The sequence below is a fragment of the Talpa occidentalis genome, unplaced genomic scaffold (assembly GCF_014898055.3).
Source record: "Talpa occidentalis isolate TD23 unplaced genomic scaffold, MPIMG_talOcc4v2.1 talOcc4.16, whole genome shotgun sequence".
NCBI classification, from domain to species: domain Eukaryota; kingdom Metazoa; phylum Chordata; class Mammalia; order Eulipotyphla; family Talpidae; genus Talpa; species Talpa occidentalis.
In genome coordinates this window covers 68,823,554-68,849,988 of record NW_023601653.1, presented here as the reverse complement: position 1 = coordinate 68,849,988, position 26,435 = coordinate 68,823,554, and the positions used below count along the sequence as shown (strand labels likewise).

At 38.3% G+C, this 26,435-nt stretch overlaps 2 protein-coding genes across 2 annotated transcripts; one reads left to right on the top strand and one right to left on the bottom strand.

The window, feature by feature from the left end:
* The first annotated feature begins 2,241 nt into the window (after positions 1-2,241).
* On the top strand, positions 2,242-8,314 carry CLEC4E (C-type lectin domain family 4 member E). The gene is made up of 6 exons (XM_037514402.2): positions 2,242-2,403; positions 3,233-3,322; positions 4,909-4,998; positions 6,169-6,320; positions 6,910-7,025; positions 8,045-8,314. Exons 1-6 carry the CDS (start codon positions 2,367-2,369, stop codon positions 8,214-8,216), a joined length of 657 nt encoding a protein of 218 aa, XP_037370299.1. The 5' UTR covers positions 2,242-2,366; the 3' UTR covers positions 8,217-8,314.
* CLEC4D (C-type lectin domain family 4 member D) lies at positions 4,446-25,874 on the bottom strand. Its single transcript, XM_037514408.2, has 7 exons — positions 25,842-25,874; positions 15,458-15,547; positions 14,066-14,170; positions 12,886-13,037; positions 11,749-11,864; positions 11,003-11,373; positions 4,446-4,472 (listed from the first exon to the last, which is right to left on the bottom strand). The coding sequence occupies exons 1-6, from the start codon at positions 25,861-25,863 to the stop codon at positions 11,226-11,228; spliced, it is 633 nt and encodes a 210-aa protein (XP_037370305.1). The 5' UTR covers positions 25,864-25,874; the 3' UTR covers positions 4,446-4,472; positions 11,003-11,225.
* Between the last annotated feature and the right edge of the window lie 561 nt (positions 25,875-26,435).

Below are 26,435 nucleotides of genomic sequence, written 5' to 3'. Positions count from 1 at the left end.
TACTAAACATAGAGCTTCCATATGATCCAGCAATTCCACTCCTAGGTATTTACCCAAAGGACACAGAAACATCAATTCCAAAGAACACCTGCACCCCTATGTTTATAGCAGCACTATTTACAATAGCTAAGCTTTGGAAACAGCCCAAATGCCCAAAATTAGATGACTGGATCAAGAAGATGTGGTACATATATACCATGGAATATTACTCAGCATTCAAAAAAGATAAACACATGCAATTTGCAGCAACATGGATGGCGCTGGAAGGGATCATGCTCAGCGAAATAAGCCAAAAAGAAAAAGAAAAATACCGGATAGTCTCACTCATAGCAGGAATCTAGAAAACTTAAATAAGGGACCAGGAAAAAGAATAACTATAAGAAAGTAAAAATCAAAATCAACAAAAAACTATGAACCAGAGACAATTTGTGGGGGGTGGGAGGGGAGGGATTGGGGTCAAAATGGGGGGGTTGCAATTGTATAGGGAATATAAAAATAAAAAAAAATTAGATATAAAAAATAAAAATTTAAAAATGAAGGTTAAAAAATAAAAAATTTAAAAATTTAAAAAAAGAATAGCTGGGAGGTCTTTTACTTTTACATATGGCTCATTGGTTACCCACAAAAATATGACTTTCAAAATTTGGGGAAGTGGTAAAGCAAAGACTTAAAAAAATATATATATTTTGTCTGGTAAAATATTAATATTCAATAGCTAATAGATTGCATATTCATAAAGTTATTAATGTATGATTGTTAGTATTATGGCGAAGTGAGAGTAATTTTTAAAAATGTGACTGTAGTTATTGCAATTTACTATTTAATAATTCAATACTCATCCACTACATAATTTCTTCCTTTTTACTGGTAAAAATTCATGTACCAATAATACATTTAAAAAATGGGTTTATTTTACTATATATATGTATAATTTTAAAACATTCTTTAACAAATCTATTCAAGAGCAAAATGAAGACTGAAGGAGAAATTGACCAATACATTGCAACAATAAAAAGTCCCTTTTAGAACAAGGAATTTTTTCTAAGACATGAAAGTCAGTAAGTCAGCAACTATGTGAGGACCCACATCCCAAAGGATACACACATAATTACTAATTCCCTCTCATACTTGTGAACTTAAATCAACTGAGACCAGTTATGTTAAGTATCTCTAAGGAAGAGATGGTACATTGTTATATCTAGCTAATTTCCAGAGAAGCACTTATAGTCCAATGTCTAATTTAAATGATTTCTGACCTTCAGATTCAAATGTGAGCTACAGTATAAAACCAAATCCCCAAATAATTCACAACAGTAGAATTACGCTGCCTCCTGAGTCTCTAAGTCTTCGGAAGTTGTGTTATGATGTAAGGAATTGAGCTGAGTCTCAAAGTAATTATAGCACATGAGGCTGAGGTGGACCTGTGAAACAGACAAGTGATCAATGCTCTAATGAAAGGGATATAAATACAGTGGTGGGCCTCCCTGGTGGGCTAGGGGTTAAGTCTCAGTGCTATCACCAGCATGGCCTGAATTCGATCCCTGGCCAGGGAGCTAACCCACATATGATGCAGCAGACCCCTCCTGTCTTGCCCACTGCTCTGTTCAACAGTGTATTTCTTTAAATCCATCTGTTCTGTTCCACACTCTCTCTGGTGAATCCTTTTACTGACACCCCCCACACAAACCTCTGGCCTACCCACCCCCCTCAGTTCACCTATGGTAAATAAATAAAGAAATCTTTTTTTTTTTTTAAGCTAAATAAATATGCAGTAGTAGAATGTTCAAGAGCTGCAAATGATGTAGGAAGAGAAGCAAAAGATTAAAAGCAATTCACACGGCTAAGGTAAAACATGTGAACGGGGTGCCCAGCTCTATGCCAAGTGCTGTAAGGGCTTAAAGCTGGTTTCCTTTTCTGTTAACCAATGAGTGATGATGGTTCTGACTGGAGGGGAGGGCTCCGCCAGGGTCAAGGAATAAATGAGGGATGAATTAGGCCTGGAAGGAAGCAGAGAAATTGTACCTGCCAAATAAGACAATTATTTTTAAGCCCCTCATATTTCCTCACAATGTGTTCCTCTTCTTTCATCATTTCCCCATTCACTGCTTGTGCTAGTATGTGGACTCACTTTGTTGCCCTATAACTCCCTTGTCCTGCTTGTGCAAGAGAGGAAATCCTGACTTAAGTACACAGACAGCCACAGAACACTTAATATTCTTATATATTTAGGGTTGAGCTTCCTAAAATGAAGATAAAGATTTCATCCTTCAAGTCTCACTCTCCTTAAATCTTACTAACAAAATACTCCAGGACTCAAACTGAGGTGGGAGACACAGAGGGTGGAAGAAGAGAAAGGAAGAGAAAGAATGAATTCATGCAAATCGTCTCCATCGCAATGCACAGGTAAAATCTTAAGTCTCTTTTCTTTCATAGATTTCTTTTTTTCTTTGCAGGATTAATACATGTGTTGCGTGACAGAACAATAGGAAAGTTTTCAATAAAGTAAAATAACAGGCAGAGAGACAGGGAGAGAAAATGAAAGAGAAGAAAATAAAAAGATTGCTGGACTTCAGTTTGGGAGAGTTACCGAACTGAAAATTTACTGCTGTTTCTCCTCTTCCTACAAGTCACTGGGTCCCACTGGACAAACCACTGCACTTCAGGGGAACCCATTTTCCTTATCTTTAAAATGTGCATTGGAGGAAGAAGGAGAGGAACTACTAGATAGTTGCAAGTGTTAGCTTACTGACTTACAAAGGGCTTGGAAAAATGAGACACAGAAAAGAGAAGAGCTGAGCAGAGACAAGAAAAACAGAATGAGGAGAAAGGGGGGGAAGGGAGAGAGAGAGAGAGAAAGAGAGAGAGAGAGAGAGGGAGGGAGAGAGGAGAGAGAGAGAGAAAATCTGTGAAAGCTGAAGAAAAAAAAAATCACACTTCTGTCCAAGTTCATGAATCAGTATTAAAATTAGTAAGAACTGAAAGTGTGGTCTCCAAGCCAGTAGCACCAGCAGCTCTCGAGAACTTGCATCCATACCACCTCTACTAAATTGTCAACTCTGGGGCTCTGTGTTTTCACAAATCCCCCAAATGATTGTGATGCATGCTGAAGCCTGAGAATTACTCAACACACATAATGCTGGTGGAAGGAAATCAGTAAGGGTGAATAAAAATCTCATATGTATCTTTTGTATCTTGTTTAGGGAAGATTGACTATGTTTCTGTCTTTCTACAGAAAGACTATTCTCCTCCCAAATGTTCTTGTGGACTGTTTCCGGGGCTGCCATACTACTACTCAGTGCCTGTTTTATCACCAGATGTGTTGGTAAGTTCTGAAGGTCAAGTTCAGTCTCTCCAGTGAGTATCAGAAGTAAATTCTTCCTTGCTGCCTGTGGATTCTCTTCTCCTGCAAAAGCTATTTCTATTCTACTCTTCCCTTCCCTGCTTTCCACCTGGGTTAGTCTTTAAGCCAGAAACCCCAATTAGCACAGAACTGTTACCAAATTTCAGAGATCCCTGACTCAATTTTCATGACAGATATTCTTCAACTCCTTGGTGGCCTTGAGCCCTTCTTTCTGTTCCCTGATCATTACTGTAATCCCCTCTGTGAGATGCAGTTACTGAATGAAGGGGTACACATCTTGGGGGTGTCAGCCAATAGACCAGATCCAAGTTTATGGAGGAAAGAGAAGTTTTATTACTTGTGACAAGTAAGGTGGCAGGGGGATATCTCCAAGGATTGCCTCCCTGAATAGGGAATTCAAAATATTTTAATTTTTTTTACAAGGCATCATAGATTGATAGTATTCTTATCCCCATTTTATAGGTGAACAAACAGTATTACAGTGGTTCAAGCACTTGCCTAAGATCACACAGCCAGTCAATACTCAAGCTCAAGTCAGCCTGACTTTCAAGAATAAGATTCTTAAACCCTGTGCCTCTTATCAAGCAACCACTGCCCCAGTGTGAGCCTCATCCCTTCTTCAGTCTTCCTCTTGTTCTCTGCTTTCACTTTTTTAATAGTTCAGCCTCAAACTCTTTATTTTAAAGTCACTTATTGAATAATATATAAAAATAAAAATTGCTCCTTTAAGTACAGTTTGATGAGTTTGAACAAATGTAAATAGTCGTGTAACCACCACCATAAACTTGACAAAGAACATTTCCATCAGCCCCAAAACTTCATCCTGATTTCAAGGGTTTCCTCAAAGGGAAAGCCCAGAAGTAGAAAGAGGAAGTCCTGGGTGATTGGATGCTGAGTACCGGGCAGCTGAGGATCTCTGCCCAGGCCCTGGAGACAGAACATGCTTCAGTTTACCTGGTGGTTTGGCGCTGAGGCTCCTCCCTCAGAGGAGAGTTTAGGATTTTAATGAGGTTTTGGCTACTTGCAGTCACTCAGGATCAGGTCTGCCCAGCTCTGGGTTGTTCTGGTGTTTGTTATCCAGGTGGTTGAGCCAGAGAGAGGTGGTCGGGATCTGGTCAGCAAGACAGGGTGAGACATTGTTTAAGGTAAATCATAAAGCACATTTAACTGCTTGTTGGGAATACATCAGACAGTGAACTGCCATAACGATCCCCGCTTTTTTGGTCTCTGGGGTGCTGGTTTGATAACAGTCATAGCCAGAGACATGAGATATCACTTTCTGGAAGGAATAGAGAGGGTAAGATTTTGCATGAGAGATACACAAACATATTTGTTTTCTCTGGGCCTTCAGGGCCTGAAATAAAGCACATTCATCCTCATAAGTCAGACAAACCATAAGTGAATTCCCACCCCCTCACCTCTTCCTGAGGAAAATTACATAGTAATAGAATATCATCACAGCTATGGGCACTTCTGTTTTGAATACAAAAAGATAAAATTTATTTTAGCAAGAGTAATGAACTTTACGTGTGCCCCTTTCCTTCCAGTGACATATCGCATCTTTCAATGTTGCAATGAGAAAGAATTCCAGCCACGTGATGACTTGATGGGACTCTCCTGCTACAATGATGGGTCAGGTACAAGAATCCTCACATTTGAACCTCCACATTTACATATCAGCATTTTCTAGTTTCTAGATCAATTTTGTGATAAGTAATTGAATTAGGGCCGTTTTCAAATGCAAACTCTTGCCTATTCTGTGAGAGAATGATGAGGTGATGGTGAGAAGATAGGAATAGAACTTTGGGAAAGCAGTTAGCATTGGTGCAGAAAATTTGGGGAACATTATAACAAACTTTTGGAATATATTTGATGTATATGCCCTAACAGTTAATATAGAAGTAGAAGGATAATGTCCCCAGGAATGCATCCCATCCAATTCATCACCTGCTTCCAAAATGAAGTTTTACATATAGTCCTGTTCCAAGTCTTATCAAAATTCTGAATGACACTAGAAAAGTGATTTCCTTCTCTGAGCTATAATTTCCTCACCATTAAATTGAGACAAATTGAATTATTTATTTTTAATAAGCTTGAAGGCTTACATTCTATAATTCTAAGAAATTTCACTCATTATACAACCCATTTGGAGATTTTTTTTTTGAGGGTTCATTTTTTGGCAACATAAGAAATGGTGCTCAGATATAGTACATAACTTCTCTGACTTTTGCTGTCTAAGAACAGATAAAAGGTTCTATCTCAAGAACATATCTGAGATAGTATATGTTTTAATTTACTGGTACTGGCATTTGGAGAGGATAATTTCATCTCAAAAACAAGAAAATTGCTGTTTGTGTTCATTGACATAGGAATTATCTAAAGTCTTGGTAAGATGTGGAACATGAACAAGGGTGTCTAATCTCTGACAGTAAGTGATGGGTTTCATCAAAGAGCCAAAGAGAAACTTTAAATCTAACTTTTGAAAGATGACCAAAGATCTATGGTTTTCAGAGGGGGAGGGGAGTAGTAATATTGGGGGTGGGGTTAGGGGTGGAAAGATCCCAATGGACTAGGTGAAGGACAATGGGTGCTTCAGTAGTGGAGAGCTATGGTGACTACACCTCAGGAGGGAACCCTATACTTTCAAAATACTAGCAAGAATGTAAACAATGGTACTTCAGTAAAAACAAGTAAAATTTTTATATTTTATTTAAAAGAATTTTTTAATCTTATTTTTTTCCTTACATCATTGTAGTTCTGTTTCTTACTCAGTTCACACAGGAAACCCTCAAACACTTCTCTCCCAGGTTCAGTCAAGAATTGCTGTCCACTGAATTGGGTCTATTTTCACTCCAGCTGCTACTTCTTTTCTACAAACACATTGACCTGGACATTAAGTGTAAAAAACTGCTCAGACATGGGAGCTCATCTGGTGATTATCAACACCCAGGAGGAGCAGGTAGTTGGAGTACAGTCCCCCATATATGACACTCTTCACAGCATCGATAGCCCTCTCCATACATGTGTATAGATTGACTGCTGGTTAAATGAATTTATGATATGTATGTATTATGCTATTCCTACTATTTCTGTAAGTGAATACCAGCTTTAACTTATTTTCAGCATTAGAAAATCTTAAGAAAAAAAGGAATGTTTCATTCCTTTGTTACTAGGTAGGCAGAAAGGGTAGGGAGTTCATTTCAGGATGACCAGTAAGTTTAGCTACATCTTATGAAAGAGGGGACACAAGTGGTTAATAATGTTTTGTGTTAGGTATATACTGTAGATTTTGCTAGTAATAACAACAGATAAATTTTTGAATGAGTTCTAGAGAATATCCTCTGTTGAAGATTCTTTTTTTGTTGGTTTAATTTTATGTTATGTGTAGTTTTGCCACAATAAAAGAAATCAGAATATTATCCTTGATGAACTTATAATTTCAAACCCATTTATCTGTCATTTCTAGACCAAACCCTGCTTTATTTATAATAACAATTCTTCAACATTTGTTCAGAATTGAAATAATTTTTTTATTGTGCATCTTATAGGAATTCCTTTTCCATACAAAACCTAAAGGAAAAGAGTTTTATATTGGATTGACAGACAGGATTGTTGAGAGTCAATGGAAATGGGTAGATGGCACACATCTCAACCAGTTTCTCAGGTACTTTCCATCTTGTAGGGGAATTGCCACCCTACTCTGATCCTTTTAATATCATTGAGGGGCATTACCAGAACATCCTTCTGTTTCATGAGATATGTTCAGATCCATCATTGGTGATATTCAAAGCAAGAAGGGAAAGAGCAAGTGTAGATGAGAAAATAGACGTATGAGTATCTGCTGCTTTCATTTCCTAGAAGTATCTTAAAAATAAAGGGAAAGTAACAGATGATTATGAGAAGGGATTGGAATTGAAGATTCTCTCATTGGAAATGCAGAAGAGGCACAGAGTGGCATTCAGAGTCTTATACCCCCAAACTGTAGTAAATGAGATAAAAATAGTGACTTGAGAAAAACAGTAGCTGCTTAATGGAGTGAACATGGGATTTTCCGTGATGTCATCTTTTTCTCCTTTTAATGGCTCTATGTCATTAGAGCACAGCATTTTTGAGTTTTTAATTTTTGTATTTCAATCATTTTTAAATTTTCCTGCATCAGTATTATCGATCTTCATTTAGCAACTGAGGAAATTAAAGAGCAGGGGGGTTTAAACCATTTCTAAGAGTATAGCCCAAATCCTTTGATACTTTAGAAAGTTACTTCACTTAAGCATTGTAACACCTTTGATGTATGTACCTAAGTTAATAGAAGTGCTTTGTAGAAAAAGGAAACCAAGCAAGATAGAAGGTATGAGTGCAAAGGAAATAAGTCCATCAGAATATGAATCCTTTCCATAACTTCTCATTCTGGGTCTTAGAACATGAGAGAGAAAATAGAAATAGAAAATTTCAATGGAAAATCTGAAAGATCCAGTCTGCTTCATGACTCACAAACTATAACTTAAACAAGTGGTTTCACTTTTCTGTGGTTCCCTCTCTTTGTCAATGATGTGGACATTATAACACCTCCTTCACTTAAGTGCTATGGGAAGTGAAAAAACACAAATGCAGTTTGCTTAGTGTACTAGGGCACTTGCCCAATTGTGGTTAGGATTTCCAATTTCCCATGTGTCTCTCTTTCAGCTTCTGGGATGCAGGGGAGCCTAACAACATAGCTACAGTTGAGGACTGCGTCACCATAAGAGACTCTTCAAACCCAAGGAAAAATTGGAATGATGTGCCCTGTTTCTTCAATATGTTTCGGATTTGTGAAATGCCACAAGCAAATATTCTGAATCAAGAAAAATCTCTTTGACGAGAAGGCACAAATAAATGAAGAGGAATAAAAGCAAGAATATGGCTACAGCCCCAACAGGAGGAAAGTGTGCATTGCACTTCATGAGAACTCCATATGTTTCATTGCTTTATATCATATAAATAAAAATAAGTAGCTTTGAATGTAATAATTCATGATTTTTTCCCTGTGTAAGTCTTAAGACTTCTCAAAATTTACAGAACAATTCTTTAGCAAATACTGTGAAAAGGAAGGAATGCCCCTTTTAATTCATTTACTTCATTTGGGAGTATTTATATGAAAACACAGGAACAAGAAAAAAATACAAAATCCAACAAAGTAGAGGGAAGGGGAAATGCCTTTGCACTTGATCTTAGCCAAAATGCTGAGAAATAATGGCAAGTACCTTTCAACTAATACCTGAATTCAGGCTGTCAATTTCTCTGTTTTTTAGCTTCTAAAAATCTCTCTTCTCTTCCTGTTTTCACACTGCTTCCACCCTGCCCAAGTACATATCCTCACTATATTCTCCTATAGAATGAGTAGGACACTTGCTTCAAGTCATGAAATGTAATCCTAGTCCAAAGACTTGTGTGGACTTTCTGCCCAACAGGCTTTATTGCACCTCTTAGGAAGGTCCATACTAACCTTCAACTCATCCAACATACTTAATGAATTAACCAACAGACTCATTCAGCCCACGCTCCCTTTATTCTCTGTTTACTCTTCCATGACAAATTAGGGGATCTCACCTGAATTTGTATCTATTGGTCAAACAGGGCCATACTCCAACAGTCAATTATTCTAAGAAGCATTCAACTTGAGACTTTCCTATCTCAAGTCTATCCACTTATTGCATGATATGCTACTAATTCTGATAAGTTTATTCAATAATAGCTAAACAACCTAGTGTCTTCTGTAACCAAGTTTCTTGCACTATGAAGAGCATCATGAAGAGACGCTCAAAATTCATGTATTGGAATTTGTGATCTTTGAATGGGAAAATTCAACTGAAGACAAAGATATAAGATTTGCTTTCATAAAAAGTGTTTATCTTAGGCATAAGTAACAATCTGTGGGTTTTTTGGTTTTTTTTTTTTTAAGATTTAATTTATTTATTCATCCTTAAAGAACTGGGGTAGAGGCCAGACATCAAGGATGAGAGGAGACAGAGTGGGGAACAGACAGGCAGATCCACTGAAATGTACTGCTGAGGGGAGCTGTTGGAAAGACAGGAGAGAGATTCTGTACCGTGTGGGTCAGCTCCCTGGCTGGGAGATCAAACTCAGGAGGCCTCAGGGGCTGGCCAAACTCAGGCCACATTGGCTGGTGATAGCTTGGCAGCATTGAGAATTTAACCCCTGTGCCATGAGGGAGCCCCAACAGTCATTGGTTTTAAAATCAATATGCCTTTAATCCAAAATATCTATTAGCCTTTACATAGTTATTGGAACAAGTTCTTTTAGATTTTGTGCTCTGTAATTTAGTGAATATGGGAAACACAACTAAAGTCACTTAGCACTACTGCAGTTAAAGTATCAGCTTTAAATGCAAATGCACACAACAATCACACACCTGTATTCAAACTCAGAAAATCACTAATTTACAAGATAAATACCATCTTTAAAAATATTGGTAAGGAAGTTAGGTTAAAATGCTAAAATTGTTTAGCTTAGATCCAGCAAACATCAGCAAATGGAGTAGAAGAAAAACCACCATATTTTGTTAAATGTGACTGTTTCATGATTGGTAATACCTCATATATTACAAAAGCATAATTTCAGTTAAAACAATGCCTTCCTTGCTAGTTTGTACTATAGCTTTACAGTTCTAAAGAAACTTGTGAACAATTTACATAAACAAGTTGAAAACACCATGCTCTGATTAAAATAAAAAAATATAGATACACTAATACAATATTGCTTCTAATAAGAATTTTTATCTGTTAGCCAGGTGTCATGTCACCTCCAGAATTTTTCCCATAATGCCAAAGAGAATTCATTTCATCCCTGAGGAAGGATAGACCTGGGTCATAGTCCTGCTTCTGTTGTGAACTAGCAACGTGAAGGCAAACTCTCTGGCTTCTCAGCTATAGAAGTGAAGGAGTTTGGTTAAAGTGGTATGTAAAGGCTTTTCTGACTCAAAAAAAAACCCCTTAGGTTTGGACTCCCTGTTTGGGGAAAACATTTAGGATGAAGAATTAAATTTTTCATTGCCCTAATGCTCTGTGTATTCCATGAAGTTCCATCAGTTATAACAAATGTACCACTGTGGTGGGGCATGTCTACAGTGGGGGTCCTCATGTGTGGGTCATGGATGTGGGAAATCTCTGTACTTTTCTGCTATACACCTAAATTATAAACCATGTTACTTTCATTTTAAAAAAGTTACAAAAAATTTTTTAAAAAGAACCCCATAGATATTATGCTGAGTGGAAGAAGGCAGATGTGCAGGAGCATATTCAATATGAATGTGCTTATACAAGGTCTAGATTAGGCCAACTGACACATGCTGGTAGAACAGTGGATACCTCTGCAGGGTTGGGGGTAAAGGTTACCGGGAAGTGTAAGAGTAATTTCTGGGATAATGGGTATGTTTTATATTTTGTTCAGAGTGCTGTTTATGAGCATACACATTTGTCAAGATTCATCAAACCATATATTATAATCATATTATATATAATCATTTTATATCAATTATAAAAATGTTATTGTTTATAAGCTATAATTTAATTAAAATAAATATAAGTCCTGGCCATCAAAATAAAATAAAATATTTGGAACAAAAAGAAAATACTTCGAAATTACCTCAAGAAACAATGTTAATGAAAACTAATTCTCACAGAAGTGTCTTTTTTCCACCAAAATATCACACATTATCTTGAATGAATTGAACAAAGATAAATCCATCAATTTCTGAAAATGTTCTATGCCCAGCATCCCTTCTCTGTCTCAGTAATGCATGTGCTTCCTGTGTTATTTTTATCATTCTTCTTTTCTGTCCTCATCACAAGGATCTCTCCACAGCTTTCTATTTGAGTGTTGTGCCAGGAACCTTACAAATCCTACTTGTCTTAGAGTTACAAGCAAAGTCCTTCCACGCCCATCTGTCTTGGTCATTAACAAGGACCACACAATCTTCTCTTGGGTAGTTGTCAGGTTCACCCTCATGCCAGAATCTGAAATGGAAAAAAAAATATATGTGCACATGTATGTTTCTTTGTGTATGTGTGAGTGTTTGTAGGTGAGAAGACAGTGCAGAGAAAAATGCCCCTAGTGAAATAATATACATTTGGAGAGGTGTAAACCTATATCCCTAAGACTTACATTATGATATAAATCAACACTGTTTCAATAAATACAACTTTACTAAAAAATAAAAAATGTAGAGCTGCTCTAATACCTGTAGAGCGTACTAGTATAGAACTTTTTCAACAAACAGTGCTCTGTTCTGAGTAAGCATTGTCACATCACAATTGCACCCCCCCCAGAATGAACTGGCTTGCTACCTTCTCGCCTTTACAAAGCTCTTTCACCCCAGACAATATACTCACACCATGTGTGGGTTAAATGGTGTCTTGTCCACCCAGTGCCACTGGCCGTTACGGTTCACATCTGTTAGTCCCAGGAAATATGGAAACCGTCTATCCAAAAATTGAATAATAAAGTTCTGCATTAAAAAAAGTCATTTTTAGAGATGTATTTGCATTTATCATGTGATACTTATTATGTTAGAAATAAAGTAAAGAGGTCAAGTAGATTACTAGACAAGCAGAAAAGGCCACTAAACAGATCTCTTTCACATCCTGCCTCTCCCACTGACTGTACAATGTTACTAAATTCATTAATCTCACCAAACCCTAGTTTTCTCATCTCCAAGAAAGGCAGCTCCATACTTCATGGAGAATTCCCTGAAGATTAACTGAGATCATATTTGCAAAATCACTTTGCAAAACCACTTGGGTTTTCAAATTGCTTCCTTTCATTATTTGTGTATCTCATTAAATGCCATTGTATTAAGTACATGAACTTGGAGATTACAAAGCCATGAAGAAAAAAAAACTCCAGGAAACCCTGCTGACCAAGTAAAGAGCAGAATCTTAGTCATGGTACATATCTGGAAATGTATCACACGAGGAAATAAATTTCAGTTTTTAAAGCATTGAACTGAATTTGACTTTTTTGATTTAGAATTGCAACCAACCTCTGAATCTTTTCCCTACACTTTAGCCTGAGAAGCTATTTCAGTTCCAACAAACCCTTTATGTATTCAATCAGCAGATATTTATCACTACTCATCTGCTGTGCAGATTGTTGGAGACACAAAGAGTAGGGCAAGACCCAGCCCTCTACAGAGAATCTCCAGAAGAGAGTTAAGGACAGACCTCTGCAGACACTAGAGTAAGGGTCACAGCCACAGAGCACACAAAACACTAAGGAACCACCTCCAACTTAAACTAGAGAGCAGGAGCAGGGAAGGTGGCCAGGGAAGTTTTCTGGAGGAAAATAATACAAATCTGGAAAGACCAGAAGTTGTCATATGATGAAAAATGAGAGAGGAGGAAAAGGCTTCCCCCCCCAGATGGGATAGATGGAGCAAAGGCACAGAGGCGCAGCAGAGCAGAAAAACTCCTCTTTCTCTGCGAAGAGGTTCAAAGCAGCAGAGACACCGTGGGAGTCTCCCAGCCTACCTGCTCAGCTGCTGTGCTGACAGAAGCCAGATGTGCGCCCATCTGCATACAGTCCCTTTCACTTTCAGCCCAGGTCTTGTTGTCATTAAGAGGAAAATAGCAGTTGGACTGAAAGGCTCTCCAGCTTACCGGGCAGCAATCCCAGGTGCTTCCTTGAGTGAACATGAAAGTGAAAACTTGGGCAAAGATGTATTTCATCTGTTATAGATCGCATAGCTATTCTATCACTGAAAGTCCAACTAACATTTATGCCAATAATACCAGGATTACCAAAATCATTCTGTTCCCCCATTAAGAAATCCCGAAAATTACATTTCTAAGTATCTTCCAAACAAAAACATCTGAATCACATAATGACTATGAGAAAGCGACAAGATATTCTCTTCGTAGAAGAATGATCATTTTTCAGCATCCCTGTATCTATTCACTTCCTCATTTAGAGTGTTCCTATGCCAAAACCTTCTGCAGGGCATTTTATCTGAAAGGGGCAAAGAAACTACTAAAACTCAAACATTTCCCTATTCTTCCAAATGAGACTTCACATACTCCAGAATAATAAAAGAGATAAAGACACTTCAGGAACACTATATATTATAGGAAGAAACAGTCCTTGTGATATATCTGAATCCAAAGAAAATGGAATTAAATCAATGCTGTGTTTTAGATGCTAAAAATGACCCATAATTGTGTTGCTATTTTTTCCTGGTACTCAGCTCATTACAGTCATCAAAAACAATTCTATCTCAGGCCTCCCCTGGTGGTGCAGCGGTTGAAAGCTGGGCTGCGAGGCTGCCCACAGCCTCTGCAGTGCTGGTTCGATCCCCGGCCACCGGCGAGGGTCCCACATGGCGCGCAAACCTCTCCTGCCGTGCCTGCTGCTCCCCTTAGCAGTGTATTTTGTCAGTCTGCCTGTTCTGCTCCCACTCTGGCTCTGGTGAATTCTCTCACCCTCCCATGCTTCTGACTGTACCCAGTGCTTGTATAAATAAATAAATAAATCTTTAAAAAAAAAAAAAACAATTCTATCTCAACTTATTGACATTCATTCTTGTGCCCACTGATCAGCTTATGTTATTTTAATCTCCCTAGGTTTACTGCTGGTATTCTTTAAATCAGATAATGAATTTGAATAGAAATAGAAATAAAAAGTCTGTTTCCTTATGCTCTCTGCTATCTGTACCTTTGAGTCCTGACTTCTCTCTGATGCATGTCAGCTTTGCATGGTGTTCTGGTGACTTGAAACCCCCCATAGTTCTCTTACATCGGAGAAAGTTGCGGTGAGTCACTGTCAAGAGAAAAAAAAGTGAGTTTCTTTCCCCAACATAACCACTTAATTAGGAAAAAGATAGGCTTTGACTTCCTCTAATAGTTAAGGCCCCTGCACTCTCTTTTATTCTTAACAGTTCACTATATTCATTGCAAACATCTGTGGCTTTTGCTTTCACTCAGTGATATTTTTGTTGTGCAATGATTCTTTCTTCAATATAGAATAATTTGTCAATATTTTCCTATGAGCTAATACACTTTGTAATTTGTTTAAGAAATCACTTCCCATCTCAGTGTCATGGATATACGCTCTATTTATCTTCAAAAAAGGGTTATTGCTTCGCTTTTCACATTTGGACCAGTAATCTAACCTGGGTTGGTTTTTGTACATGATATGAGATAGAAAATCAACTTAATTTTTAAAACATGGATAATCAATGGTCTCTACCACATTAATTGAACAAAACTGTCCTTTTGCTATAAATCTGCAATATCATGTCAGTTTTATATGGAGAATTCCTATATGTAAGATCTCCATTCTTTTCTTCTGGTCTATTTGGATATATGTACTTCTATATTAAATTAATTATGATACCTTTATGCAAGTCTGATTATCAGAAAGGACAAGTCTTCCAACTGTTCTTGTTCTCAATGTCAAAGTGCAATTATTCTGAATTTTGGTTACTCTTTACTCATAAGATGCATTTCCTTATAGTCCCAGTACAACATGGGGGATATTTCACTAGAGTTACCAAGCATCACATATATAGAAAAGGGATTTAAAGTCCATCTGTCATGATTTCTCACCTATGTGAAATATAGAGGAACAGACACAACCAAACCAAAACAAACCATAAAAATCTGATAGCAGAACTGAAGCTACCAGAAAGAGAAGGTGGGGGTAGGGAGCAAAGTCTGGATGGACTATGGTTACCTGGTGGTAGGTGTGGTGGGGTAACATACATCTGAAGATGTGTGAACCTGTCCTTATATAAAGCAATGTTGTATATGAGTGTTAGCTCAATAAGTATATAATGCAATTTAAGAAACAAACAAAAACACATAAGTAAAAGACATAACTTTAAAAAATAAAACAGATCATAATATAAATATAATTCCAGATACAAGGCAGCACCATCAAAGAATGGAAGGTGAAGAATGTAGCTCTGAATTTTAAATCCAAGACCCTGAAGGCATTATAGATTGATATGTTGAGGGAAATCAAGGTAACAAAAGACTTTGAGCAACTTTATGAAAACTGTTTGGAAAAATAATTCAAGGAGAGTTCCCTTTTCTAATAACTTACCCAAACAACTTGCAATAAAACAGGCACTGAGAAGTAAGATGAAAAGAATAGCAATGGCCCAAGGGATGAACTGGGAATGCTGGCATCCTTCTAAAAACAAAAAGAAAGATAAATAGGCTATTTTCTTCTCAACTACAAGAGCTAGGGAAGTGAATTTTACCAAGGAGCAAGATAAATATGGAATCTTTCAAAGTATTTTAGATCCAGAGAAGAGCTTAAAAATTTTCCCTTAATACATGAATTTGAGAACTGATAGATAATAAATAAATGAGAATGCTATTTTTTTGTTTTTAAACATAAAACATTTTATCAATAAGACCAAAAAAAACCCAAAAATCATATAAATTGATAATTTGGGTACATAAACTAATTAAAAGTCTATACAACACAAATAATCTTAAAACATAAAGAACACATAGAAGAAAAATCTTGGCACAATGTTACTGTATAAAGAATTATAAAAATCAAGCAGAAAGCTTAACAAAAATTTGAGCAGGAAATTTACTGAAACAATTTTTTGGAAATTATAAATGGTCACTAAACAAATACAGTACGCTCCAGCAGAGAAATATAAACCAAAACATGGTATGATTTTTCATATATCAGATTTTAAAAAGTGAGTTAAAAATATATGTTTTTGCTAAGTCTGAGGGGAACCAGCATTCCATGAGAAATAAATGTTGCTGCTTCACTGTAGTTAGAAAGTCTCTTGGAAGAGCAAGTTAAAATGTTGATCAATTTTTAAGTGCATCACACTTACAATAATTTCAATCCTAGGGATGTAGACTATAGAAACAACTGAATTTATTTGTATGAAAGATTATTCATTGTAGTGATTTTGGAAATAGAATACACACTGAAACCTAATACTTGCATGTGTTTTACCCATAGTAGAAATTCTAAATTATGTGAATCCATATGAGGAAATTTTGTAGCATTAAAATAATCATGTGTATCAGTTTATACTGATATAAAAAATCTCCAAGACATATTGTTGCATCAACAGATGTTTTTCAGGACCATTGTACAATGGGGTCATTTTGAAGTCTGCCATGGTGGGATGATGACATGAAGAAGAATCTTAATTTTAAAATTATATTTTTAAATATAATTTATTTGTATTTGTTACATATATGTGTATATGTTCCATATATTTTTCTTTTTTTTTTAATTTATACAAGAGCTGGGGTACAGGCCAGAGGCATGGGAGGGTGAGAGAATTCATCAGAGACAGAGTGGGGAGCAAAACAGGCAGACGGACTGAATGCACTGCTAAGGGGAGCAGCAGGCGAGACAGGAGAGGTCTGCTGCACCATGTGGGTAGCTCCCTGGCCGGCCAGGAATTGAACCATTGCTGCAGAGGCTGTGGATAGCTTCACAGTGCTGCGCTCAGCCTGCTGCGCCACCAAGGAGGCACCATGCCAAATGTTTTTCAAAAATATTTAATATTCTTGTGGTCTCCCTAGTGGCGCAAGGGGTGAAGAAACACACTAGGAAGCAATCCGAAGCCTCTGCAGCACGTGTTCAATCCCTGGTCAGCCAGGGAGCAACCCACATGGTGCAGCAGACCTCTCTTGTCTCCCCTACTGCTCCCCTCAGCAGTGTATTTCAGTTAGTCTGCCTGTTCTGCTCCCTACTCTGTCTCTGGTGAATCCTCTCACCTCCCGCATGTATGGCCTGTACCCCAGCTCTTTTATGCATAAATAAATCTTTAAAAAAAATTGAATGTTCTTTTAACACAGATATGTTTTTGCCCATCAGTAAAACATATAATGGGATAAAGTCAGAACCTCCAGTACACTATGAGTTTTAGTCAGTGTGCTTTATCTTCCTTCTCTCTCTTCCTTTTAGAGAATCTTCCCCAAATATTCTTTCTTTCCATCTTATTTTTCTTTTTTTATACTTTATCTCTTCCTTTAACCAAATTTACATTTTCTAAGAAGTTTCTATTCCCCAACATATTTGAATATATCTGTGACTTTCTTAATCATCAAAGTCATTTCTTTCCATCTCCTTCTCCCCATCATCATCTTCAGTCCTTACAATGACAACCACTGTCAATTCATATATATTTTAAAGGGCAGGTTTATTAGGAATACGAGAAAGAAAATTAAGGTCACCTGCATGTTTGCAGGCAGGCAGGGAGGAAAGTTGTTCAATTAATAATTTTAAATCTTGATTAGAATTATCTCTCCTCTTTAAAAATGAAAAGACAGTACTCACGTTTATTTTGAGGTTCTTCTTGTCCCATGGTGTGTTAACTCTCTTGTTGTGTTCTCCAGTGGGAAGGAGGGTCAGAACCCTCAAATATATTTTCCCAGTGTGTCTTTTTGTAAATAAGGGAATATATTCAGAAATACTTGAGACTAAACATCACACTTACCTTTTCTGGAGAGATTATGAAGTTCCCAACATAAAAAGACTTAACTCAAAGGGAGAAGTCTTTTCAAAGACTAAGGTTTCCTTTGATTCACCATGGGAGATGGAGCAAAGAAAAGAGGAAATTGAGAAAATAACACCCAAAAACAGTTAGTAGAAAATTTCCATAAGTATGTTGAGATCACTAGGTCAGGGTGACACATGAAATTTCTCAATTTGCTTCTATTCACTCAAACAAAATGTTTAGCAAAGCCCTAAAAGCAGAGTCATTATACCTAATCAAAATTTAATAAACATTCCCTCATCTTTCTCTTTTCTTGGATATGGCATTTCCAAAGGCAGTTAGCTGCTTGAGGTAATTCTGCCCTAGAAAGTTCTCTGCATTGACTAAGTTGTGTGCAAGATGGTAAAAGACAATCTGAACAATGAGCAAAAGCTTTCAATGTTAAGTGTATGTACATTGTATACAAAGATACAAGAACCTATATAATGATGAAGAACAGTTGGTAGAGCTGTTGATTAAATCTCAAAATTCTTCCTAGATGCCAGAAAATAGGTTTGTTAAAGCAAAGGAAGAGGAAATGTGGCATTCTGAGATAAAGACACCATTGGGAGCCCTGACTTCATTTATGGTACTGCCATGGATTGAATGTTTGTGTTCCCCCAAAGCTGGTACCCTGATCTCAGTCTCTGGCCTCTAGAACTGTGAGAAATAAATATTTATTATTTAAGCAATACAGTCTATGGTATTTTTAAATTAAATTTATTTATATATATTTTACACCATTGTTCATTTTTGTATAATATTTGCTTTCTCCTTTCAGTGTGGTCCCTGTAAAATTCCCACAACCAAGTTACCCGTGCACCATCACCATAGTCCTTTGTGCTCTTCCCTCCTTCTCTCCCCTTCCGCTGCACAATGTCTCTGATTTATGTTTGTCTGTTAATTTTAGTTTCAAATTTATTATTAATTTTTCCCTGATCCCGTATCTGGTTCCCCTATATTACTGCTATAAGTGAAACCATCCAATATTTTTCTTTTTTCTTCTCACTTATTTCACTGAGCATAATCCCTATGGTATTTTGTTAAAGCAAGCCAAGATGATAAGGACAATTACCTAGCAGCTTAGAGAGCCATCTTAAATTCTAACTTCCAGAATATGACCCTTTCCCTGCATCCTTCCTTAAGCTACAGTATTACTTTTATGTGTGTGTGTATGTATTTAGTGATAGTGAATGAAATACTACTTAACTATGTAATATTGGGAGTGGATTGTATTAAAATGATAAATTTGACAATCCATGTACTTCCCAACATTGTCACACTCAAAATTATTCCCATAGCCACAACTGTATTTACCCACAAATTCTTATAAGCAATCCTAGGAAGTAGATCTTCAGTTATGGCAGCTCAAAACTATGTACCCTTCACTTTAATGAAAAAGGTGAACTATTACACTAGCTTTCAATACTGAAATAACTCCTCAAGCAACAAAGTATTTTATTAAAAAAAGAAATACAAAGATGTAGACTGCTTGAAAAAAAACTTTGAATACATTTTTGTATAAATATTGGGGTTTTCTACAGAGAGTTTGTGAGGAGGGATAAAAAGAATTCCTTTGGCCAAAATAGCTAATATTAGTAACCAATGCAATACACGTTGGAGAATATGAGTACCCAGTTTAGCTATAACCCTGGAGCATCATAAAAAGCATAACTCTACAGCAGTATTAGTTAACATTTGTTATATGCCAGGCATTGTTGTAAATGCGTAAATGCTGACCAGAAACTGTTCGGTCTAAATGAAACAAGTATTTTTTCTCTCCTTCGCTGATAATAAATCCAAGTCTTTGAAAAGATGAAAATTTGCCTGAGTTTCCATAGACAATATGCTAGAATGGGAATTCAGATCTAGCAACTTGGCACTGTTAGCTTCTAAGCTATGCAGTCTAAGAAAAGAACATTTGATCAGGCAAAACATCACTGATGGTAGGGAAATTAAGAACGTGGGCTTAATAATAAAATTAAGGGAATAAGAACACTTCAGTATGGAAAGTATGACTGGATCACACTAACAAAGGAGTCTGTGCAAGAAGCAGAGAGAGGAACCACACCAGCTAAGTGGTGATGAAACCCAGATAAACAAAAAAAAAAAAAAAGGAAACCACAGCAACAATCCAGTGACTCAATGGGAACCCATAGCTTCCTCTTTGGTGGAGCAAGTAAAGAACTCTGAGGCAACATGCTTCCTAGAGGTCAGACAGGTCAGAGAAAATCAGAAGTCAAAGAGATCAGACAAGTAAATGTTTCAGGTTAAAGACTACTTTCCTCCTGGAAGTGCTGCTGACATCCTAGAGGCTAGATTGCAGTCAAAGACATTAACCAAGAACTTTCTCCAAGTAGGGTGGGCAGTATCAATCCTTCTAGAATATTGGGCAGTTTTATATACAGAAGATGAAATCTTTAGGAAAGGGTGATTAGACACCAACTTCTATATTTCTTTTGAAGTCAAGAGAGGATATATTTAACTCCTCTTTTAAGGTTATAACTCTTCCCCCAAGCTGTTTCCCCCAAACTCTTCCCCCACGCTCTGATTCTCAGGCTATTATTGTCCTACTTCTTGTCCCTATGAGGTTCCCCAAGCTGCTGGGCTCAAATTCCAGTGGGAGCCTGGTATTCATCCCCTTCTTGGCCTCTGTGTGACACGCATGAGCAGGCCTCTTACAAATTTTATTTTTTCTCTAGCAGTTTTAAGTAGATTTTTTTCCTATAATTTCACATGAAGAAACTTAATACACCTCAGCCACAGCATGTCTTAAACCTAGGGCTCTATCATCAATAAAATTTGATTCCCAAAAACTCAGATCCAGAATCTCTGCAACAGAGAATTTGACCACATAGAGCAGAAAGAAGGGAAAAATAGTAATCACTAAGTGATTCCAAAACTGTCTGAGACAACTCCCAAAAGAAATTTCAGAACTAAGAGGATAGCCCTAAGCTTCTTATTTTGTCCCAGTGATCATCCCAAAAGAACATGTACACCAATCGCATAACAATCAGCTTGCTTACCTAGCTACAGAGCAGTTTAGTAAGATTTTTAAGATGATACAAAGTGGAGTAGAAGTTTATCTCCTAAGACAAGAGTCAAGAATCAACATTCTCGAAAGGTTAGATGGGTACTAAAATAACAAGAAGCAACTCCACAAGAATAGTAAATGAGTTGAATATTCAATGAATATTAAAAGTCATATTTGTGGCTGACAGGTATATGAAAAAATGTTAAACATCACTTATAATCAGGGAAATGCAAATCAAAACCACAATGAGATACCACTTTACACCAGTGAGAATAGCACACATTAAAAAAACAGGCAACAACAAATGTCGGGGAGGATGTGTAGAAAAAGGAACTCTTATGTTGCTGGTGGGAAAGCAAACTGGTCCAGCTACTATGGAAAGCTGTGTGGTGTGGTGGTTCCTCAAATTACTAAAAATGAAACTACCAGCGAGCAGACTGCTCCTGACTCACCCACTGCTCCCCTCAGCAGTGTATTTCTTCAGTCTGCCTGTTCTGTTCCCCACTTTGTCTCTGGTGAATCCTCTTACCCTCCTGTGCTTCTGGCCTGTACCCCGGTTCTCGTATAAAAATAAATAAATCTTTAAAAAAAAAAGTGTCATTGCCAAAAGATCAAAAAAAAAAAACAAAAAACGGAACTACCATTTGACCCAGCAATTCCACTCCTAGGGATCTACCCAAAGGACACAAAAACATTAATTCAAAAAGATACTTGCACCTCTATGTTTATTGCAGCACTATTGACAATTGGGAGGATATGGAAACAACCCAAATGCCCAAAAATAGATGACTGGATCAAGATGTGTGTAGGGGCAGGACTTGCCACAGTGCAGGTTTTCTGATCCAGCAGACCAGGTAAAGGAGTTGTCCTGGAGCCCTCAGTGGCTTTTGCAGGCTTTTATTGGGATTTACCAGGCATATGGCAGGCAGGGGTGCTGGTGGGCCAGGAGGCTGGCAGGCCTCCCAGCCCCCAGCAAGTCTTCACTCTATCTGGGCTCTCCGGGGTTCTCTCTGCTTCTCTGCTCTTGGCTTCTCTGCTTCTTTCTTGCCTTCTTTCTTGGCTTCTCTGCTTCTTTCTCAGCTTCTGCTGGCATCCCCGCGACACCGCCCCTAAAAGCCCAGTCTTAGCCCAGGTGAATCCCATCTACATATGCCCACACCCTATTCCAGGTGCCTGCCATCAGGCATGTATTCAGGACCGCAGGGTTCCATCATCTATCCTGATGGTGGGAGGGCAGAAAAGCCTGATACTTTTTACCTTACCCTACAATGTGGTATAAATATACAATGGAACACTATTCAGCAATCAAAAAAGATAAACTCATGCCATTTGCAGCAACATGGATAGAGCTAGAAGGGATCCTGCTCAGTGAATTAAGCCAGAAAGAGAAAGAAAAATATCAGATGGTTTCACTTATAGGAGGAATATAGGGGAGCCAAATAAGGGATCAGGAAAAAAATAACAATAATAATAAAATAAAAAACAAAATCAACTGGTAACTATAAATCAGAGACAGTCTGTAGGGAAGGGAGATTAAAACAGGGTGGGAAAAGCACAAGGAAGGATGGTGATGGTGCACAGGTGAATTGGTGGCAGGAATTAAATCCTGGTGTCTCTACTCAAAAGCTTCACAGGAATCTCAAATTTAAAACGTCCAGAAACTAACCATTGGTTCCCCATCTAAAACAGTCTCATACAGTTTTCTCCACATCTAGAATAAAGATTAAATTGAAATCATGTCATTCCTCATCTCAAAAGCCTCCACTGACTTCCAGTCTTGCTCAAAATAATCTTTAAAATTCCTTATCACGGGCCTCCCCGGTGGCGCAGCGGTTGAGCGCTGGGTTGTGAAACTGCCCACAGCCTCTGTAGCGCTGGTTTGATCCCCAGCTGCTGGCGAGGGTCCCACATGGTGCACAGACCTCTCCTGCCGCCCGCTGCTCCTCTCAGCAGTATATTTCATCGTTCTGCTCCCCGCTCTAGCTCTGGTGAATTCTCTCACCCTCCTGCACTTGACTGTACCCAGTGCTTGTATAAATAAATAAATCTTTTTTAAAAATCCTTATCACATTTGCAAAGCATCACATGACCCAGACTCTCCACCTCACTCACCTCCTTGCAGACACACATCCACTCACACTGGCCTCTGACTTGGAAACATTCTCAAGCTTCAGAGTCTTAGTCCTCAACCTGGATACTCTTCTCTTCAATATCTGCCTGGCTCAATGTTCCTCTTCCTGATGTTGTTGCTCCAATGTCTCCGTAAGAGAGAGGCTTCTCTATGTACCTGATGTAAGTAGTATCCCATCATCACACCCTCTTTATCTTGCTTATATGTTTCTCCAAAGCACTTACATGATAGATGATTGTAGGGTAAAGAAAATGTCAGGCTTTTCTGCCCTCCTGCCATCAGGATAGATGATGGATTCTTGAGGTCCTGAATGCATGCCTGATGGTGGGCACCTGGAGTAGGGTGTGGGCATAGGAAGATGGGATTCACCTGGGCTAAGACTGTACTTTTAAGGGCGGCGTCACAGGGACGCCAGAAGCAGCAGAAGCCAAAAGAGAAGCCAAGAGAGAAGCAGAGAAGAAGCAGCAGAAGCAGAGAAGGCCAGAGAGCCCAGATAGAGTGAGGATTTGCTGGGGGCTGGGAGGACTGCCAGCCTCCCGGCCCCCCAGCACCCCTGCCTGCCATATGCCTGGTGAACCCCAATAAAAGACCTGCAAAAACCCACTAAGGACTCTGACTCCTCCTTTACCCGGTCTGCATGGGATCAGAAAACCTGCACTGTGTCCGTTCCTGACCTTACAATGATGTTTTTATTTACTGCTCCTGCCCATTAGGATGCAATATATATGTAAACAGGAATTCTGCTTTTTTACCACTTTATCCCCACTTAGGAGAAAAATTGGCACATAATAGCTTTGCAGTATGTTTTCTGAGTAATACATGGGGCATCAGGTTAAACATCTGTTGTATTGTCAATGTCTTCTTGTTTTACGAATTATGCACTAAATTTTGCTTTGCCGTACGTACTTCCTCTAACTTCCACAGCTACAGCATTGTTTCCCAGATATGGCACAGAATACCATTGTGGGAGTTATTAGGGTGCCACAAAACATTAGCAAAAAAGGCGCTGCCGATCCCACTTTGGAGATTCACAATATATGTTGTCATGTAAAATTCAGAGGTTCTTAAAGAAATCTTCTCAAGGTTGAACTAGAATTCTGAAACTAGTTTGAATTGTGAAGTTCTGTTCTTGGCTTATCCACATGGCAAGTGCATCCTGTAGAACTGTTTTCAACAAACCACCAGCACTTTGGCCTGATGGCCTAGTTCAAAACATCACTGGATGTTCACTCACAGACACCCTGGTGACTTCAGTTGGAGACAGCCTTTCTGTAGAGGCAGGAATGCGCACAGTGCAGGTTTTCTGATCCAGCAGACCGGGTAAAGGAGGAGTCAGAGTCCTCAGTGGCTTTTCAGGCTTTTATTGAGATTTACCGGGTACATGGCAGGTAGGGGTGCTGAGGGGAGGCTGGCAGTCCTCCCAGCCCCCAGCAAATCTCCACTCTACCTGGGCTCTCCGGCCATCTCTTGTGTTCTCTCTGCTTCTCTGCTCTCCTGCTTCCGTTCATTCTTGGCTTCTTCTCAGCTTCTGCTGGCATCCCCGTGATGCTGCCCTTAAAAAGCCCAGTCTTAGCCCAGGTGAACCCCATCTACCTATGCCCACACCCTATTCCAGGTGCCCACCATCAGGCATGCATTCAGGACTGCAAGGATCCATCATCTATCCTGATGGCGGGAAGGCAGAAAAGCCTGACATTTTTTCCTTACCCTACACTTTCAAATTCAGCCTGCTGCCTTCTTAATTGACCAGGAAACCCAGAAAGAAGAGCCCAGCCATCTTCGTCACAAAGTTGAACTTGTGGAAAAATGGAGAGTCCCTCATTTATATTTCAGATTTGGAGCCAAAAGTTTACTCCCTTCCTCCCACCCACAAGAAATCCAACTTCTTTAAATGAAATGTGCTACCATTCGTTATATTCCACACAGTATGGGGAATTGAAAGCTCATTCCACGTTTAGCCATCCTTTAACACCCAGAAGGTTAGTGGCTTTTACAGGAGCCTCTGCACAATTCCAAGAATCACTTGCTTCAGAGAAACCATGCTGTCTTAAAAAAAAAAAATCCAATAAACTTAACTTATTTAAAGGCTTCAACCTCCAATACTAGTAACAGACTTACGTCCTAACCTAATGTGCCTGTCATTGGAGTGTTTCTGAAAATTACTTCTTTAGACACAATAGCCCAGTTTCCTCAGTGAATGTTTGCAGGAAACTTTTACATGTGAACTGCCAGGTTCATACCACTTCTGCTCTCTTGTGCTGGAGAAGAGAATACCAGAGCATCACCCATGTAAGATACCAGCATAAAATTATGAACGCCAATGTTCAAGTCAGGGCCTAAAGATGGAAAGGAATCTGCTGGAGATACTGGGTAAGCCACAAACACTGTGGCACTATTTTATTTTATTTTTTTTGTCAGTAGTAAAATGCAATCCAGTGATACCCATTTCATGAGGTTGTGGCTTCGAAATGAAAGAACACAAAGAGAGATCTTAGTACTTTAGAAAACACTCGTCAAATGTTCAGTTTCACACTCACTTTGGTATCTGACATCTATTATATTGTCTCATCAGTATGAACTGAGTCAAGAAGAATCCCATTTTAGTTCTTTACAGAAACAGGACCAAAAATTCTTATACCACATAGAACACCACCATCTGCACCACAGCTTCCTGCATATTGGATCTTTGTCAGTTCTCTTTAGCTGGATAGAGATTGAATTTCAGTACAAGGCAGAGATTGTACTTCCTAAGGGATAAAGGAAAATTCACTAGTGACCGGCCACATGAAGTTCATACCTTCAATTTGGTTTCGACTCATCCTAAGTTGAATGGCAGCCTGGCATCAAGTGCAGAGGTCCTGTGTAGATTGATAGGAACACTTCAATTTTGACTAAATCAATTTTATAAGGCCAAAGACAACTGGAAAATAAAAACAAAGTATTTTTAAATGCTCCAGTATTATATCTGTTGATAATATCTTGGCATGAAGTCACAGAAAACTATACCCACACCTGAAAGTCCACCCTAAAATACAGTGATAACCTATAGTTTTTGGAAGGCAATTTTATATCAATGTGGTTATCCATTCATCATTATAGATAGTCGTAGTATCTGGAAGCCATGAGGAAAGAAGTAACTTGTTTATGCTAATAAAATATATTTGCATCACAATTTAGCTACTGCAAAGCCAGTCTTCAATTGAATTAAAGGTATCAGTATGCAATTATAAGGTATTTATCTTTTAAAACTATTTCCCAGATGAACAATGAGTCCCATGGCTGTTGTCTTGAAATGCTATTTCTTACCTAGAGAAAGTTGGGCTTCTTATAGAAATGGATGATTTCATGTCTAGGGCAAGAAATATAGAAGATGAACCTGGCACTCTACTAA

What these genes read in the sequence shown, in the direction of transcription:
- CLEC4E (XM_037514402.2), top strand. Translation starts at nt 2,367, where the DNA reads ATGAATTCATGCAAATCGTCTCCATCGCAATGCACAG. An exon ending in TTTTATCACCAGATGTGTTG is followed by an intron (nt 3,323 to 4,908) that starts GTAAGTTCTGAA and finishes CTTTCCTTCCAG; the next exon opens with TGACATATCGCATCTTTCAA. An exon ending in CATCTCAACCAGTTTCTCAG is followed by an intron (nt 7,026 to 8,044) that starts GTACTTTCCATC and finishes TCTCTCTTTCAG; the next exon opens with CTTCTGGGATGCAGGGGAGC.
- CLEC4D (XM_037514408.2), bottom strand. Translation starts at nt 25,863, where the DNA reads ATGAGTCGAAACCAAATTGAAG. An exon ending in TTTTATTGCAAGTTGTTTGG is followed by an intron (nt 14,171 to 15,457) that starts GTAAGTTATTAG and finishes TTCTCTTGACAG; the next exon opens with TGACTCACCGCAACTTTCTC. An exon ending in AGAGAAGTCAGGACTCAAAG is followed by an intron (nt 13,038 to 14,065) that starts GTACAGATAGCA and finishes TGTTCACTCAAG; the next exon opens with GAAGCACCTGGGATTGCTGC.